Source organism: Phyllobates terribilis, unplaced genomic scaffold, assembly GCF_046119375.1.
Source record: "Phyllobates terribilis strain yellow unplaced genomic scaffold, ASM4611937v1 Scaffold_2__4_contigs__length_985480577, whole genome shotgun sequence".
Classification (NCBI taxonomy): domain Eukaryota; kingdom Metazoa; phylum Chordata; class Amphibia; order Anura; family Dendrobatidae; genus Phyllobates; species Phyllobates terribilis.
The window spans coordinates 41689598-41708289 of record NW_027362762.1 but is presented as its reverse complement, the minus strand read 5'-3'; the positions used below and the strand labels follow the sequence as shown (position 1 = coordinate 41708289).

Below are 18692 nucleotides of genomic sequence, written 5' to 3'. Positions count from 1 at the left end.
TATAACTAGTATAATACTGCCCCCTATGTACAAGAATATAACTAGTATAATACTGCCCCCTATGTACAAGAATATAACTAGTATAATACTGCCCCCTATGTACAAGAATATAACTAGTATAATACTGCCCCCTATGTACAAGAATATAACTAGTATAATACTGCCCCCTATGTACAAGAATATAACTAGTATAATACTGCCCCCTATGTACAAGAATATAACTAGTATAATACTGCCCCCTATGTACAAGAATATAACTAGTATAATACTGCCCCCTATGTACAAGAATATAACTAGTATAATACTGCCCCCTATGTACAAGAATATAACTAGTATAATACTGCCCCCTATGTACAAGAATATAACTAGTATAATACTGCCCCCTATGTACAAGAATATAACTAGTATAATACTGCCCCCTATGTACAAGAATATAACTAGTATAATACTGCCCCCTATGTACAAGAATATAACTAGTATAATACTGCCCCCTATGTACAAGAATATAACTAGTATAATACTGCCCCCTATGTACAAGAATATAACTAGTATAATACTGCCCCCTATGTACAAGAATATAACTAGTATAATACTGCCCCCTATGTACAAGAATATAACTAGTATAATACTGCCCCCTATGTACAAGAATATAACTAGTATAATACTGCCCCCTATGTACAAGAATATAACTAGTATAATACTGCCCCCTATGTACAAGAATATAACTAGTATAATACTGCCCCCTATGTACAAGAATATAACTAGTATAATACTGCCCCCCATGTACAAGAATATAACTAGTATAATACTGCCCCCCATGTACAAGAATATAACTAGTATAATACTGCCCCCCATGTACAAGAATATAACTAGTATAATACTGCCCCCCATGTACAAGAATATAACTAGTATAATACTGCCCCCCATGTACAAGAATATAACTAGTATAATACTGCCCCCTATGTACAAGAATATAACTAGTATAATACTGCCCCCTATGTACAAGAATATAACTACTATAATACTGCCCCCTATGTACAAGAATATAACTACTATAATACTGCCCCTATGTATAAGAATATAACTACTATAATACTGCCCCTATGTACAAGAATATAACTACTATAATACTGCCCCTATGTATAAGAATATAACTACTATAATACTGCCCCTATGTACAAGAATATAACTACTATAATACTGCCCCTATGTACAAGAATATAACTACTATAATACTGCCCCTATGTACAAGAATATAACTACTATAATACTGCCTCCTATGTACAAGAATATAACTACTATAATACTGCCCATATGTACAAGAATATAACTACTATAATACTGTCCCGTATGTACAAGAATATAACTACTATAATACTGCCCCTATGTATAAGAATATAACTACTATAATACTGCCCCTATGTACAAGAATATAACTACTATAATACTGCCCCTATGTATAAGAATATAACTACTATAATACTGCCCCTATGTACAAGAATATAACTACTATAATACTGCCTCCTATGTACAAGAATATAACTACTATAATACTGCCCATATGTACAAGAATATAACTACTATAATACTGCCCCTATGTACAAGAATATATCTACTATAATACTGCCCCCTATGTACAAGAATATAACTACTATAATACTGCTCCTATGTACAAGAATATAACTACTATAATACTGCCCCTATGTACAAGAATATATCTACTATAATACTGCCCCCTATGTACAAGAATATAACTACTATAATACTGCTCCTATGTACAAGAATATAACTACTATAATACTGTCCCCTATGTACAAGAATATAACTACTATAATACTGCTCCTATGTACATGCTTTATTAGTCAGGGCAGAGAGCCACTGCATATAATAGCTTACATGATCACAACAGTATGCAAGCTATTTTCCCAGTTATCAGCCTAATAAGATTATGTCACCTCGCTGTAATCAGCCATTGTGTGTGTGGGGGGCATTAGAAAACATCAATTCAACCTAATGATAGTGGGAGAGATGACGGCACATGATATAGATAGTGAGATCAATGGCCGATAATCTCCCTGGAAGCAGGAGACATGGCTGCAGGACAGGAGGGGGAGGGGAGGACTTAGTTCATGGAAGGTCACTGTCCCTTTAATAATGTGATGGAGAGCCTGGATCTCTCATTGTGGTCTGGATCAGGCGATGGATCAGGCGTGAGTGTTGCATGCGGATTTGCAGCGGTTATCGCCCCTTTCACAGCACAGATAACTTCTGGATTTGCAGTAAACCGCGAGGCTTTTGCAGCAAAGTTCCTGGACGCGCAGCACAGATTTGCTTTGTGTTCGAGTATTCAAACGAATCCAGCAGCCGACACCTCAGAGGACACGGGTGCGCCTGCCGATAATTAGAAGGCTGCGTCTGAACTTGTTTCCAAGGATCCAACTTTTACAAGACGCTCCACCAAGTGCTCTGCCGGGCGATGGGGCGAATATTCTTGTAAGACATCGTATCTGTGTAGAACTGTCAGGATCTAAATTCACAAAACCAGACAGATCAAGGCTCATCCTAAAGCCCGTCAAGATGTCCCATAATTGGGGTCACCACCGGGGGGAAGCAAGGAGGCGAAACTGAGTATCCACAATGTAGAGGACTGTCCATAATGGGCAGTAACAAACTGCTCTAAGACAAAACTGCTTTAAGAGTACACCTGCAGTACAAGACAGGTACGATATATTACCGCCACTCACAGTCCATCCAAAGATGGCCAGTCACATGGTAGCAGACCGGATCACCGGCACGGTCCTGTTTTCATCATGCTAATAGTTCCCATAGTTTTTGATGTCACGCTGCGTTGAGCGCTCTCGTATCCTTCGTCGCTGGGGAAGGGTCTAATTCATATCGGTCACCTCCTCGTCCCCGGAGCCCCCCGAGTCTCCAGAGTTAATATAAATGATAAAATCGCAGGAGGAGCTGAATGGGACGGCCGGATGTGCCTGTCACAGGCTTGATTGAGACGGTCGTGGTCAGGAGGGGACGCACCCTGCAAATCCCTGCTGACAGATCCTGGAGGGTGGGGGAGCGAGGCCCCATAAAAAGTCTCAATCATGGCAGCTCCCATGTATAATGCAGGAGGTCCCTCCGCGGAGAGCACGGGCCGGATAATGTTGCTGTTGTTAATTATTCATCCGCCATTATCCTGTCTGCGATAAGTCTGGGGTGACGATCAATATGGCCGCCTTTATAGCTGGCCACTCAGCTTTCCCAGCCTCCTGATGAGCAAAACCGCCATATACACGGTTCTCATAGCTCCGCACATGGCAACAGCGCGGCGATTGCTGCCATATTGGTCGTATCGTAAACTTCGGAATAGTCTCTGGTCCGGCCCTTTAATAGAAAAGCCTCGTTCAGACAGAGAATGGCATCGCCTCGAGCTGCGGCATTAATTGGTCTGAAGTCTGCGGTACATTGTGCCAGAGGGCGGCTGTGCAAGTATTCTGCCAAACGCGTGCAGCCCATCCATCACTGCCACGGAAGCCAGACCCCCAGACCACGCGGGAAGCAAATAGGACAACATGAGAGTGTCCCAAGGACTGACCCCGCTGCCGCTGTGTGAATCATGGGGCCCATATATGATGCGGTCGTTGCCAAGTACAGCCCCACGATGCTGACAAAGAACCGCGTGACCTTAACAGCACGAAAGCCGTGTTCACACAATGCGTTTTGCTGCAATTTTGTGAGATTTTACTGCATCTTTTGGAAAATTGTGGCAAAGAAAGAATCAGCGGCAGCCTGTCCAACTGCTTGAATCTTGTCACAGCTGAGGGTCTGTTACAGCTGTATCCAATCCTTGTGAGACACACATCCTGGACTCCAGACTGATACATTGTAGCGAGCCTCCAGTACTCCGCTCATTCATGCTGCTGCTGTAGATACTTCCTAGACTGGATACCATTGTAACAAACTCTCAGCTACGAGGAAGCAGCGGCCGCTTGGGGACTGGTATACGGCACAGACTGTTTCAGGCTACGTAGCAGCGCAGACGTCCTCATTCCTGGCACATTCCTCCGTATCATCAGCAGATAGACACCCGGCTGCCCAGCGTGCCAAGAGCTGAAATCACCGTCTATAGGGGGGGTCCAGAGCTGGCAAAAAGTCACGGGGGTGTAAATCCTGCAGGACTGATCCTTACAAAATGATGAAATCGGATGACGCACCGGATGCAAATTAATCGTCTCAGTCTGCACGGCACCTGTCAGAGCAGCAGTTTGTGCTCCAGAGCTGCTCTTCCTCCTGGAATTCTAGCTTGCAATCATTGGCTATGTGGAGACTTTGGTGGCACGTCACAAAGATGGCAACGTGAAGCAGTGTGTAACAGTTGTCATTATGCTCACATAGTGCCGCAACTCAATGCAAGTCACAAGCGACTGTGGCGGGTTACTAAGTTGATTGCCACATGACCAAAAAAATAAATAAAATTATATATATATATATATATATATATATATATATATATATATATATATATATATATATATATATATATATATATATAAAATTTATTCTTGCACCAGAGCCACCGCAGGAGCTTGTATAAATGTCTAATGCTGTCCGCAGCGCTGGGACACTGTAACGCAGCCTCACCAGTACTGGAGCATCACATTAGGGGGTAATTTATAGAGCTGCCCGGAGAAAGGATCTAAGCACGGGACAGATCGATCGGCTCCCGAGCTCCTGCCAAGAAATTAAATTTCCTGCCCTCACCGAGAGTCTCGTCCGTCCGTGAGTCATGGAGTCAGTGTGTAATGGTTATACTGGGCCACACTGGGAGGAGGACGCCCCTTCCTCTAAAGATTCCTGGAAGTTTCGGAGGACCTCACACGTGACATCCACCATCCTGATCCCGGGGTCGTCTCCTAATCTTGAGGTGCCCACACACCCTTCATAACTGTCCGCTACCCCACCCGAGCCCCCCCGTATACATGTTCCCAGGGGCCCAGGCGAGCGAGGATAAGGAGCTGTCAAAGACCTCTGGGGGCCGCTTAGCTTCCCTGAGAACAAAAGGATCAGTAAGTCGGGAGACCCCCATACACACCAAAAACCCCACAATTACCAGGTTTAATGAAGGAGTATTAAAGGGGTAATGGCATCTTCATAAATGGAGGCATATAATATACGCCATCACTTAAAGGAGTAGTTTGGGGAGACTCCTTTCCGTATCAGGAGGTTGGAGGTATCGTGCACGTGTCCCGGCGTGACGTCATCAGAGACGCTCACCTCTTGATGTGAAAGCGAGCGGCGCCCTGCAACCCTTTATACCAGGATCTGTATACTGTGACACCCCCCCCCCCCCATCAATCCGGCTGCAGGCAGCATCGATGCAGCCCCTTCTCCAGGCACTGCGGGGCTCCTGCTGTAGAAGGCTCTTCTTCCGGCCCCCATTCACGTGGGGGGGGGGGATCCCCCAAATTCCTGCTGTCCCAAAACCAAAACTTCAAACCCCAGCAGGTGAATAAAAATCATTCTCATAGACTTTTGGAGAAATTTCTTTAGACTGGTTCCAGTTTGACTAAAACTTTTCAAAAAGTTGCTGTTCGTGGCAGGGAAAAAAAAAAAAAAGTTTTAAAACTTTTGTGCAAATGGGACTTGAGGCAAAGTTTGCCTCCTCTTTTTCCTACAATTCTAGTCCTGCCTAGACGACCCCTCCAGCGGGTTTTAAGATCTCGGCTTACTGTCAGTGAACGATGACCATTAGATTTAGAGCCTGAAAATCCATCCAAGTTTGCGAGAAACAAAACCAGCTGACTGTCCTTGCTTTTCTCCGTCCGGTCACCAGCGCTGGGAACTACGAGCGCAGCTCCTGGGGTCGCCCCATCTCCAGCTGGACCCCAAAGAAAAAAGCGCAGAACTTTGCAGAGGCACTGGAGGCGGGAGGCTGCTTTGTCTCTGGTTCCCGACCACATTTATGCAGAAGAACAGCTGAATTGACAGGGAGGAACGTTATCCGGGACTGCGAGGAATTCCAAGATCGTCTGATCCCGGGGCGGTCAACATGCAGATGGCATCGCCCCAAAATACCAGTGCCAACCTACTGACAGTATGGGAGACCTGGGCACCTATGTGATGTCGCCAAGTAAATGTAAACTAATTCATCGGTGTAAAAGTGTCTTATACTTCAGAGCAGCAATCGTAACTCTGCTGACACTTTCCTTAGCTGGGCTGTCAATCTTATAGACTATCAGTTTCCAAACTAGGGCTCTCACAAAGCTGTGATAACTACAACTCCCAGCATGCCCATGACTAGTGACTGAAACAGCAGAGGGCTGAGAGCTCAGAGCTACCTCTCACAGCAGCACAGAGTGAGTCAGGAATGAAGTCCAACCACAAAAGAGCTCAATATCAACCGTAGATCACAAGATTAATCCCCCGGGATAACAGAGACCCTCCTCCGGACTCATCCTATAAGTCTCCAGTGCCCACAGACAGCACGTGATGGGCAGCGGGCGCAGCTGGCAGTGACTGATCGCTGTGTATAAGCCGCTGATCACTGCAGTAAATTGATATTGATCAGACAAAAGTATCAGAAGGCGGAAATGATGAATGGTGGCGCGGCCGGGCTGGGACCTGTGCACACATCGCGTCTGTGACTGCAGCAGCTCGTACAGCCGACAGAACTAGGGGCAGGGGGACGCCAGACACGAGGGCAGGGAGGGGAAGCGCCACAAGTGAGCAGAGGGGGCACCACAGACGAGGGCAACGGGGGAAAAAGTGTTAGGCTGTGTGCCCACGTAGCATTTTTCAAGCGTTTTTGATGCGGAATTTCCGCAGCGGAAACGCTTGTAAAACGCTTGGTAACACGCACCCCATGGTCCCCAATGGGATTCCGCAAGTTCTATGCACATGCTGCGGATTTTTCCGCAGCGTTTATGCTGCGTTCAAAAATCCGCAGCATGTCATTTAATTTTGCGTTTCCGCAAGCAGAATTGCCTTTGTTCAATGCATAAAAAACGCAAGGCAATTCCGCATGTGGAAAACGCGTGATAAACGCGCGAAAAAAGCGCGATAAACGCGTGCGGAATTCCGCATGCGTTTTTCCGGGAGAGGACTTGCATTTATGCAGCAGAAATTTTCTGCTTCATAAATGCAACGTGGGCACATAGCCTCACAGGTGAGCAGAGGAGGTGTCACAGGTGAGGGCGACGGGCAGCAGGCAGGGGGTGTGCCAGAGGCGAGGAGGGCGCTGCTACAGACTAGGGTGACGGAGCAGAGGGGGAGGGAGCGCAATGAGGGGAATGGGCTGCAGGTGAGGCAACGTAGCTATGGACTGCAGGGGGGCTGCAGGAGACTTCGCCGGGCAGAGAGGGTGAAGCGCCACAGGCGAGAAGAGGAGGTGCCGCAGTTGAGACGCCACAGACGAGGGCAGCGGGCAGTGACAGGGAGAACATCAGAGGGTGGTGTATGGGTGACAGAAGCAAGACTTGATATTTTCAGGGTGACAGGAGGAGTATCCAGAGGGAGGAGGATTGCAGATTGATTTTGGGGTGACTGGAGAACCATGCGGTGAACAGTGGAATATCTGGAGTCACCCCTGTAGGAGGATCCAGGGGGAGAAGGGGTTACGGATTGTACTTTGGGGACACAGGAGAATTGAGGCGCATCTGAGGGGGGGGGGGTCCACGGCCGACAGGAGGAGAATCTGAGGGGGGGGGGGTCCACGGCCGACAGGAGGAGAATCTGAGGGGGGGGGTCCACGGCCGACAGGAGGAGAATCTGAGGGGGGGGGGGTCCACGGCCGACAGGAGGAGAATCTGAGGGGGGGGGTCCACGGCCGACAGGAGGAGAATCTGAGGGGGGGGGGTCCACGGCCGACAGGAGGAGAATCTGAGGGGGGGGGGTCCACGGCCGACAGGAGGAGAATCTGAGGGGGGGGGGTCCACGGCCGACAGGAGGAGAATCTGAGGGGGGGGGGGGTCCACGGCCGACAGGAGGAGAATCTGAGGGGGGGGGGTCCACGGCCGACAGGAGGAGAATCTGAGGGGGGGGGGTCCACGGCCGACAGGAGGAGAATCTGAGGGGGGGGGGTCCACGGCCGACAGGAGGAGAATCTGAGGGGGGGGGTCCACGGCCGACAGGAGGAGAATCTGAGGGGGGGGGGGTCCACGGCCGACAGGAGGAGAATCTGAGGGGGGGGGGGTCCACGGCCGACAGGAGGAGAATCTGAGGGGGGGGGGTCCACGGCCGACAGGAGGAGAATCTGAGGGGGGGGGTCCACGGCCGACAGGAGGAGAATCTGAGGGGGGGGGGGTCCACGGCCGACAGGAGGAGAATCTGAGGGGGGTCCACGGCCGACAGGAGGAGAATCTGAGGGGGGTCCACGGCCGACAGGAGGAGAATCTGAGGGGGGTCCACGGCCGACAGGAGGAGAATCTGAGGGGGGTCCACGGCCGACAGGAGGAGAATCTGAGGGGGGTCCACGGCCGACAGGAGGAGAATCTGAGGGGGGTCCACGGCCGACAGGAGGAGAATCTGAGGGGGGTCCACGGCCGACAGGAGGAGAATCTGAGGGGGGTCCACGGCCGACAGGAGGAGAATCTGAGGGGGGTCCACGGCCGACAGGAGGAGAATCTGAGGGGGGTCCACGGCCGACAGGAGGAGAATCTGAGGGGGGTCCACGGCCGACAGGAGGAGAATCTGAGGGGGGTCCACGGCCGACAGGAGGAGAATCTGAGGGGGGTCCACGGCCGACAGGAGGAGAATCTGAGGGGGGTCCACGGCCGACAGGAGGAGAATCTGAGGGGGGTCCACGGCCGACAGGAGGAGAATCTGAGGGGGGTCCACGGCCGACAGGAGGAGAATCTGAGGGGGGTCCACGGCCGACAGGAGGAGAATCTGAGGGGGGTCCACGGCCGACAGGAGGAGAATCTGAGGGGGGTCCACGGCCGACAGGAGGAGAATCTGAGGGGGGTCCACGGCCGACAGGAGGAGAATCTGAGGGGGGTCCACGGCCGACAGGAGGAGAATCTGAGGGGGGTCCACGGCCGACAGGAGGAGAATCTGAGGGGGGTCCACGGCCGACAGGAGGAGAATCTGAGGGGGGTCCACGGCCGACAGGAGGAGAATCTGAGGGGGGTCCACGGCCGACAGGAGGAGAATCTGAGGGGGGTCCACGGCCGACAGGAGGAGAATCTGAGGGGGGTCCACGGCCGACAGGAGGAGAATCTGAGGGGGGTCCACGGCCGACAGGAGGAGAATCTGAGGGGGGTCCACGGCCGACAGGAGGAGAATCTGAGGGGGGTCCACGGCCGACAGGAGGAGAATCTGAGGGGGGTCCACGGCCGACAGGAGGAGAATCTGAGGGGGGTCCACGGCCGACAGGAGGAGAATCTGAGGGGGGTCCACGGCCGACAGGAGGAGAATCTGAGGGGGGGGTCCACGGCCGACAGGAGGAGAATCTGAGGGGGGGGGATCTCCGGCCGACAGGAGGAGAATCTGAGGAGGGTCCACAGCCGACAGGAGGAGAATCTGAGGGGGGGGGGGTCCACGGCCGACAGGAGGAGAATCTGAGGGGGGGGGGGTCCACGGCCGACAGGAGGAGAATCTGAGGGGGGGGGTCCACGGCCGACAGGAGGAGAATCTGAGGGGGGGGGGGGTCCACGGCCGACAGGAGGAGAATCTGAGGGGGGGGGTCCACGGCCGACAGGAGGAGAATCTGAGGGGGGGGGTCCACGGCCGACAGGAGGAGAATCTGAGGGGGGGGGTCCACGGCCGACAGGAGGAGAATCTGAGGGGGGGGGGTCCACGGCCGACAGGAGGAGAATCTGAGGGGGGGGGGTCCACGGCCGACAGGAGGAGAATCTGAGGGGGGGTCCACGGCCGACAGGAGGAGAATCTGAGGGGGGGGGTCCACGGCCGACAGGAGGAGAATCTGAGGGGGGGGGTCCACGGCCGACAGGAGGAGAATCTGAGGGGGGGGGGTCCACGGCCGACAGGAGGAGAATCTGAAGGGGGGGGAGGATCTCCGGCAGACAGGAGGAGAATCTGAGGGGGGGGGGGGGATCTCCGACAGACAGGAGGAGAATCTGAGGGGGGGGGGGATCTCCGGCAGACAGGAGGAGAATCTGAGGGGGGGGGGGATCTCCGGCAGACAGGAGGAGAATCTGAGGGGGGGGGGGGTGGTCTCCGGTTGACAGGAGGAGAATCTGAGGGGGGATCTCCGGCCGACAGGAGGAGAATCTGAGGTGGGGGGGGGAATCTGAGGCAGATATGGGGGTCCCCGGTACCGCAGCACTCACCGCTCTGCTCTCCCAGGAAGACCAGCTTGAATTTCCTCAGCGGGTTCCCGAAGTCTCCTCCCGAGGACATGGCGGCGGAGGCCGGAGCTGGGCGAGCGCGGATCCGGGGAAGCTGCCGGGGGAGGGGGCGGCCTGGGGAGCGGGGACGTTGCTGCCGAAAGAAGAGCCGCTTCCCGTGACCTCTCACGCACACCTGATACAGAAACCCCGCCCCTATAGACAACACACAGCCCAACCCTGCAGGACTCAACTACCAGGCCCTGTTTCCATGGCAGCACACCACGGCGACCAATAGCGAAGCTTTACAGTCTGCCAATCACGTGTGAGGAGGCGGGGCTTCGTGTCCGCCGCTGGCCGCCATTGAAGGTGTGGCATGAGCCACTGTCTGGACGTAGGAGTGGACATTTCATCTGACATCAATCAAAAATGATGCAAAAAATATAAAAAACAAACAAAAAACGATATAAAGTGACACTGCGCTATGGAATAACTTTAGCAAAAATTCTTGTGCGGCTTTTTTTGCTTCTTTAACATGGTAGAAAGATGTACAATGACATACATGCTGTGACCGCTGCAGCCAATCACTCTCCTAAATGTTCACGATTGTATGTAAAAATTATTTTTGCAGCTGGTATTCATTATACTTAACTCTCTGAGTTAACTGAGAATCCATCAGTGAGCTCCTGTATCTCTTTTTATCTGTCTTTTTCTGAGCTCCTCTCAGCCGATTTATGACCACGAACCACCTCGGAGCTAAATCTGCAGCGAAACAAAGTCGGTAAAAGAAAAACTGCAAATTATTTAATAAAACCCAATTGCAAAATTGATTTTTAGCCCCAAATATATTAATTTAAGAGGGTAAAAAGAAGAGTCACCGGGGATGGAAAACCCCTTTAAATGGAATGGACCAGGTAGTGAAAGGCGCTGATGATGTCGCACACACCCAATGACTCACTTCTTTTCGTCTTGTGGTTTTCGTTGACAGTTTTTGCTGTTTTTTGGGGGGCGTAAAAATGTTCACAATTGGGAAAGAGGTTCATGAATTTTGCACAGAATAAAAAAAAAAGTTCTTGATTTTTGTCTTCCACCCGCTGTGCGAGGTTTAAATTAGCGCAAAAAAGTCACCATCTCGAATTAAAATGGGGCCAAAAAATTGCACCAAAATTTCAGTCCTTCATAAAATCGCTTCCAGGGGATGAGGGGGGTTAGGAGGGGGAGGGGAGGCCGCTGTACATTTGCAGGTTTTTCGAAAAAGACAAAAATAATGAATTGTGCGAAAGTATCTCGAAATCGAGACCCCGACGGAAATGACAAACATAAAAAAAACAAAACAGGCGAGTACACATACAGCATTCAAACTAAAAAGACACAAATTAAAGGAATGAAAGAAAAAAAAGAAGGAGCAAATGTGATAATGAATGGGGCTGCGCTCTGTGTAGTGGCTGCTGCACTCTGTGTAGTGGCTGCTACGCTCTATGTAGTGGCCGCTGCACTCTGTGTAGTGGCTGCTCCGCTCTGTGTAATGGCTGCTACGCTCTGTGTAGTGGCTGCTGCACTCTGTGTAGTGGCTGCTGTGCTCCATGTAGTGGCTGCTGCGCTCTATGTAGTGGCTGCTCCGCTCTGTGTAATGGCTGCTACGCTCTGTGTAGTGGCTGCTGCGCTCTATGTAGTGGCTGCTCCGCTCTGTGTAATGGCTGCTACGCTCTGTGTAGTGGCTGCTGCACTCTGTGTAGTGGCTGCTGCGCTCTATGTAGTGGCCGCTGCGCTCTATGTAGTGGCTGCTGCTCTCTGTGTAGTGGCTGCTGCTCTCTGTGTAGTGGCTGCTACGCTCTATGTAATGGCTGCTACGCTCTGTGTAGTGGCTGCTGCGCTCTGTGTAGTGGCTGCTACGCTCTATGTAATGGCTGCTACGCTCTGTGTAATGGCTGCTACGCTCTATGTAGTGGCTGCTGCTCTCTGTGTAGTGGCTGCTACGCTCTATGTAGTGGCTGCTGCTCTCTGTGTAGTGGCTGCTACGCTCTATGTAGCTGCTGCTCCCTTCTGTATAGTGGCTGCAGCAGAGCCGTTCCTATTTTCTTCAATCAAAATTAAAAGGAAAGGGGGATACTGGGAAACCTTCAGTGAGCGACTGGAAGGATTTCCAAAAAACTGCAGTGACCTGAAGATCAGGCTGAATTCCCAGGCTCTTCAAAAGCCTTTTCGGTATCAAAGTTTTCCGGGAGGTTTCTACTTCATGGAAACGGGGGACGGCATCTATATAAATGGGCAAAACATTTTCGGGGACATCTGAGTGCACTTATACTTCTGCTTCCTGCTGGATTGAAAACCTGCCGATGCCAAGGACCGTCTATGAATGGGGCGCGGCACTGACTCAGCACTGTAACCCCCGGGGGTCAGACCCCCACCAGTCTGAACCCCATAAATCTCAGCATTTTCTTCATTCTGTCAGTGTCTGTTGGATATTTAGAGGGGTCGTCCACTAATCGCTAATGTTTTAAAATAATAATTTAAAATAAAAATTCATTAATAATTCTCACTTAGTTGACCTTGTCCTGGCCGTTTTAACCCTTCCACTGTCATATGACTGCTGTTACCTCTCAGGACAAGGGCAGCAGGTGACTGCTGCAGCCAATCAGTGGCTGCTGATTGGCTGCAGTGGTCACGACATTCCTCGCCATTAAAGCAAGCAAGGAGACCAGCTGCGACGTAAACAGCTTTGCCGAGCGGTGCAAGGGGCATATGACTTATTTTAGGACCACCAAGGGTCCAATAATGAAAAGTAATGGACAACCCCTTTAAGGTTCCCTCTGAAACTCGCTGCGGTAAAGTGAGGAAACTGCTGTAAAACCTCACCCTACATGGAAGTGTGCACCAGCCTGATCCCTTCAACGACATTAGACTTGTGGCCACATTATTTTGGGCTAATAGCATCGGCTGACAGCCCAATTATACTTTATTGATGTTTATAGTATTTTTTCCCCATATAAAATCCCCCTGCACTGCGCATGCCCAGTCTGAAAGAAAACACGTGACCATAAATTATACTAGTGAAAAAAATCCAGGAAGGCAAAATGCCTCCACCAACATGGCGCTGCATCATGACCGGCCTTTACTTCGTGACGTCATCAGACAGAAGATGCTGATAGGAGGAGACTACAGGACAGCCGCGATTGGTCCCTCGTCGCCGTCTCCTCTTTTAGCAGGGTAGGGCGTTTGCATTGTCGGAGGGAGGAGCCTAGCAGCTAGTTCGGTTGCAGCGCGCAGAGCAGACGCCACGTTACTTGCTGTCACTTCCGGGTGATGTCATCAGAGATCTTTGCTCCTCAAAGTGCCATCATCAGCAGTGGGCGGGGCCAGAACTAGGGCGGGGCGGGTCATGTGGTATTCGCATTATGTTGGAACTATAAGTATCAGCATGGCTGCTCCATCATAATGTAATATCAGCAGACGTTATTTATCACAGATCTACTCACAGCATTCACCTGGTGTCCAGGAATATAAAAGTCTGCGGATGATGCGCTGTTATGGGGGATCTGTGGATGACGCGCTGTTATGGGGGATCTGTGGATGGCGCTCTGTTATGGGGGATCTGTGGATGACGCGCTGTTATGGGGGATCTGTGGATGACGCGCTGTTATGGGGGATCTGTGGATGACGCGCTGTTATGGGGGATCTGTGGATGACGCTCTGTTATGGGGGATCTGTGGATGACGCTCTGTTATGGGGGATCTGTGGAGGACGCTCTGTTATGGGGGATCTGTGGATGACGCGCTGTTATGGGGGGATCTGTGGATGACGCGCTGTTATGGGGGATCTGTGGATGACGCTGTTATGGGGGATCTGTGGATGACGCTGTTATGGGGGATCTGTGGATGACGTGCTGTTATGGGGGATCTGTGGATGACGTGCTGTTATGGGGGATCTGTGGATGACGCGCTGTTATGGGGGATCTGTGGATGACGCGCTGTTATGGGGGATCTGTGGATGACGCTGTTATGGGGGATCTGTGGATGACGCTGTTATGGGGGATCTGTGGATGACGCGCTGTTATGGGGGATCTGTGGATGACGCCCTGTTATGGGGGATCTGTGGATGACGCGCTGTTATGGGGGATCTGCGGATGACGCGCTGTTATGGGGATCTGCGGATGACACGCTGTTATGGGGGATCTGCGGATGACGCGCTGTTATGGGGGATCTGTGGATGACGCTCTGTTATGGGGGATCTGTGGATGACGCTCTGTTATGGGGGATCTGTGGATGGCGCGCTGTTATGGGGGAGCTGTGGATGGCGCGCTGTTATGGGGGATCTGTGGATGACGCGCTGTTATGGGGGATCTGTGGATGACGCGCTGTTATTGGGGATCTGTGGAAGACGCCCTGTTATGGGGGATCTGTGGAAGACGCCCTGTTATGGGGGATCTCTGGAGGACGCGCTGTTATGGGGGATCTCTGGATGATGCGCTGTTATGGGGGATCTGTGGATGACGCGCTGTTATGGGGGATCTGCGGATGATGCGGTTATGGGGGATCTGTGGATGACGCACTGTTATGGGGGATCTGTGGATGACGCACTGTTATGGGGATCTGTGGACGACGCACTGTTATGGGGGATCTGTGGACGACGCTCTGTTATGGGGATCTGTGGACGACGCTCTGTTATGGGGGATCTGTGGATGGCGCTCTGTTATGGGGGATCTGTGGATGGCGCTCTGTTATGGGGGATCTGTGGATGACGCTCTGTTATGGGGGATCTGTGGATGACGCTCTGTTATGGGGGATCTGTGGATGACGCTCTGTTATGGGGGATCTGTGGATGACGCTCTGTTATGGGGGATCTGTGGATGACGCGCTGTTATGGGGGATCTGTGGATGACGCTCTGTTATGGGAGATCTGTGGATGACGCTCTGTTATGGGGGCATCTGTGGATGACGTGCTGTTATGGGGGATCTGTGGATGACGCGCTGTTATGGGGGATCTGTGGATGGCGCACTGTTATGGGGGATCTGTGGATGACGCTCTGTTATGGGGGATCTGTGGATGACGCTCTGTTATGGGGGATCTGTGGATGACGCGCTGTTATGGGGGATCTGTGGATGACGCGCTGTTATGGGGGATCTGTGGATGACGCTCTGTTATGGGGGATCTGTGGATGACGCGCTGTTATGGGGGATCTGTGGATGACGCGCTGTTATGGGGGATCTGTGGATGACGCGCTGTTATGGGGGATCTGTGGATGACGCGCTGTTATGGGGGATCTGTGGATGACGCGCTGTTATGGGGGATCTGTGGATGACGCGCTGTTATGGGGGATCTGTGGATGACGCGCTGTTATGGGGGATCTGTGGATGACGTGCTGTTATGGGGGATCTGTGGATGACGCGCTGTTATGGGGGATCTGCGGATGATGCTGTTAAGAGGGAATCTGCGGATGACGCTGTTATGTGGGATCTGTGGATGACGCGCTGTTATGGGAGATCTGTGGATGACGCACTGTTATGGGGGATCAGTGGACGACTCATTGTTATGGGGGATCTGTGGATGATGCGCTGTTATGGGGGATCTGTGGATGACGCGCTGTTATGGGGGATCTGTGGATGACGCGCTGTTATGGGGGATCTGTGGATGACGCGCTGTTATGGGGGATCTGTGGATGACGCGCTGTTATGGGGGATCTGTGGATGACGCGCTGTTATGGGGGATCTGTGGATGACGCGCTGTTATGGGGGATCTGTGGATGACGCGCTGTTATGGGGGATCTGCGGATGATGCTGTTAAGAGGGAATCTGCGGATGACGCTGTTATTCGGGATCTGTGGATGACGCTCTGTTATGGGGGATCTGCGGATGACGCACTGTTATGGGGGATCAGTGGACGACTCATTGTTATGGGGGATCTGTGGATGATGCGCTGTTATGGGGGATCTGTGGATGACGCTGTTATGGGGATCTGTGGATGACACTTATGGGGATCTGTGGATGACGCGCTGTTTTGGGGGATCTGTGGATGACGCGCTGTTTTGGGGGATCTGTGGATGACGCGCTGTTATTCGGGATCTGTGGATGACGCTCTGTTATGGGGGATCAGTGGACGACTCATTGTTATGGGGGATCAGTGGACGACTCATTGTTATGGGGGATCTGTGGATGATGCGCTGTTATGGGGGATCTGTGGATGACGCTGTTATGGGGATCTGTGGATGACGCTGTTATGGGGATCTGTGGATGACGCTGTTATGGGGATCTGTGGATGACGCTGTTATGGGGATCTGTGGATGACGCGCTGTTTTGGGGGATCTGTGGATGACGCGCTGTTTTGGGGGATCAGTGGATGACTCATTGTTATGGGGGATCTGTGGATGATGCGCTGTTATGGGGGATCTGTGGATGACGCTGTTATGGGGATCTGTGGATGACGCTGTTATGGGGATCTGTGGATGACGCTGTTATGGGGATCTGTGGATGATGCGCTGTTTTGGGGGATCTGTGGATGACGCGCTGTTTTGGGGGATCTGTGGATGACGCGCTGTTATGGGGGATCTGTGGATGACGCGCTGTTATGGGGGATCTGTGGATGACGCGCTGTTATGGGGGATCTGCGGATGACGCGCTGTTATGAGGGATCTGCGGATGACGCCCTGTTATGGGGGTGATGACGCACTGTTATGGGGGATCAGTGGACAACTCATTGTCATGGGGGATCTTTGGATGACATGCTGTTATGGGGGATCTGTGGATGAGGCTCTGTTATGGGGGATCTGTGGATGACGCGCTGTTATGGGGGATCTGTGGATGACGCGCTGTTATGGGGGATCTGTGGATGACGCGCTGTTATGGGGGATCTGCGGATGACGCGCTGTTATGAGGGATCTGCGGATGACGCCCTGTTATGGGGGTGATGACGCACTGTTATGGGGGATCAGTGGACAACTCATTGTCATGGGGGATCTTTGGATGACATGCTGTTATGGGGGATCTGTGGATGAGGCTCTGTTATGGGGGATCTGTGGATGACACGCTGTTATGGGGGATCTGTGGATGACGCTCTGTTATGGGGGATCTGCGGATGACGCTCTGTTATGGGGGATCTGTGGATGACTCGCTGTTATGGGGGATCTGTGGGTGACGCGCTGTTATGGGAGATCTGTGGATGACGCTCTGTTATGGGGGATCTGTGGATGACGCACTGTTATGGGAGATCTGTGGATGACGCTCTGTTATGGGAGATCTGTGGATGACGCTCTGTTATGGGGGATCTGTGAATGACGCGCTGTTATGGGGGATCTGTGGATGACGCGCTGTTATGGGAGATCTGTGGATGACGCGCTGTTATGGGGGATCTGTGGATGACGCGCTGTTATGGGAGATCTGTGGATGACGCGCTGTTATGGAGGATCTGTGGATGACGCACTGTTATGGGGGATCTGTGGGTGTTATGGGAGATCTGTGGATGACGCGCTGTTATGGGGGATCTGTGGATGACGCGCTGTTATGGGAGATCTGTGGATGACGCGCTGTTATGGGGGATCTGTGGGTGACGCGCTGTTATGGGAGATCTGTGGGTGACGCGCTGTTATGGGAGATCTGTGGATGACGCTCTGTTATGGGGGATCTGCGGATGACGCTCTGTTATGGGGGATCTGTGGATGACTCGCTGTTATGGGGGATCTGTGGATGACGCGCTGTTATGGGGATCTGTGGATGACGCTGTTATGGGGATCTGTGGATGACGCTGTTATGGGGGATCTGTGGAAGACACGCTGTTATGGGGGATCTGTGGAAGACACGCTGTTATGGGGGATCTGTGGATGACGCGCTGTTATGGGGGATCTGTGGATGACGCGCTGTTATGGGGGATCTGCGGATGATGCACTGTTATGGGGGATCTTTGGATGACGCTCTGTTATGGGGGATCTGCGGATGACACTCTGTTATGGGGGATCTGTGGATGACTCGCTGTTATGGGGGATCTGTGGATGACGCGCTGTTATGGGGATCTGTGGATGACGTGCTGTTATGGGGATCTGTGGATGACTCTGTTATGGGGATCGCTGTTATGGGGGATCTGTGGATGACGCGCTGTTATGGGGATCTGTGGATGACGCGCTGTTATGGGGGATCAGTGGACAACTCATTGTTATGGGGGATCTGTGGTTGACGTGCTGTTATGGGGGATCTGTGGATGAGGCTCTGTTATGGGGGATCTGTGGATGAGGCTCTGTTATGGGGGATATGTGGATGAGGCGCTGTTATGGGGGATCTGTGGATGACGCGCAGTTATGGGGGATCTGTGGATGACGCTCTGTTATGGGGGATCTGCGGATGACGCTCTGTTATGGGGGATCTGCGGATGACGTCTGTTATGGGGGATCTGTGGATGACGCGCTGTTATGGGGATCTGTGGATG

At 52.0% G+C, this 18692-nt stretch overlaps 1 protein-coding gene across 2 annotated transcripts in view; it reads right to left on the bottom strand.

Moving 5' to 3' along the window:
* Positions 1-10526, bottom strand: part of RAB6A (RAB6A, member RAS oncogene family) — a 51434-nt gene extending 40908 nt beyond the window's left edge. The window contains exon 1 of one of the 2 annotated variants that reach the window (XM_073661273.1): positions 10287-10526. In XM_073661273.1, the coding sequence (XP_073517374.1) occupies positions 10287-10356 (70 nt within the window). In that variant the 5' untranslated portion in view covers positions 10357-10526. The remainder of the gene's footprint in view (positions 1-10286) is intronic. The other variant, XM_073661272.1, reaches the window with a different exon arrangement.
* Between the last annotated feature and the right edge of the window lie 8166 nt (positions 10527-18692).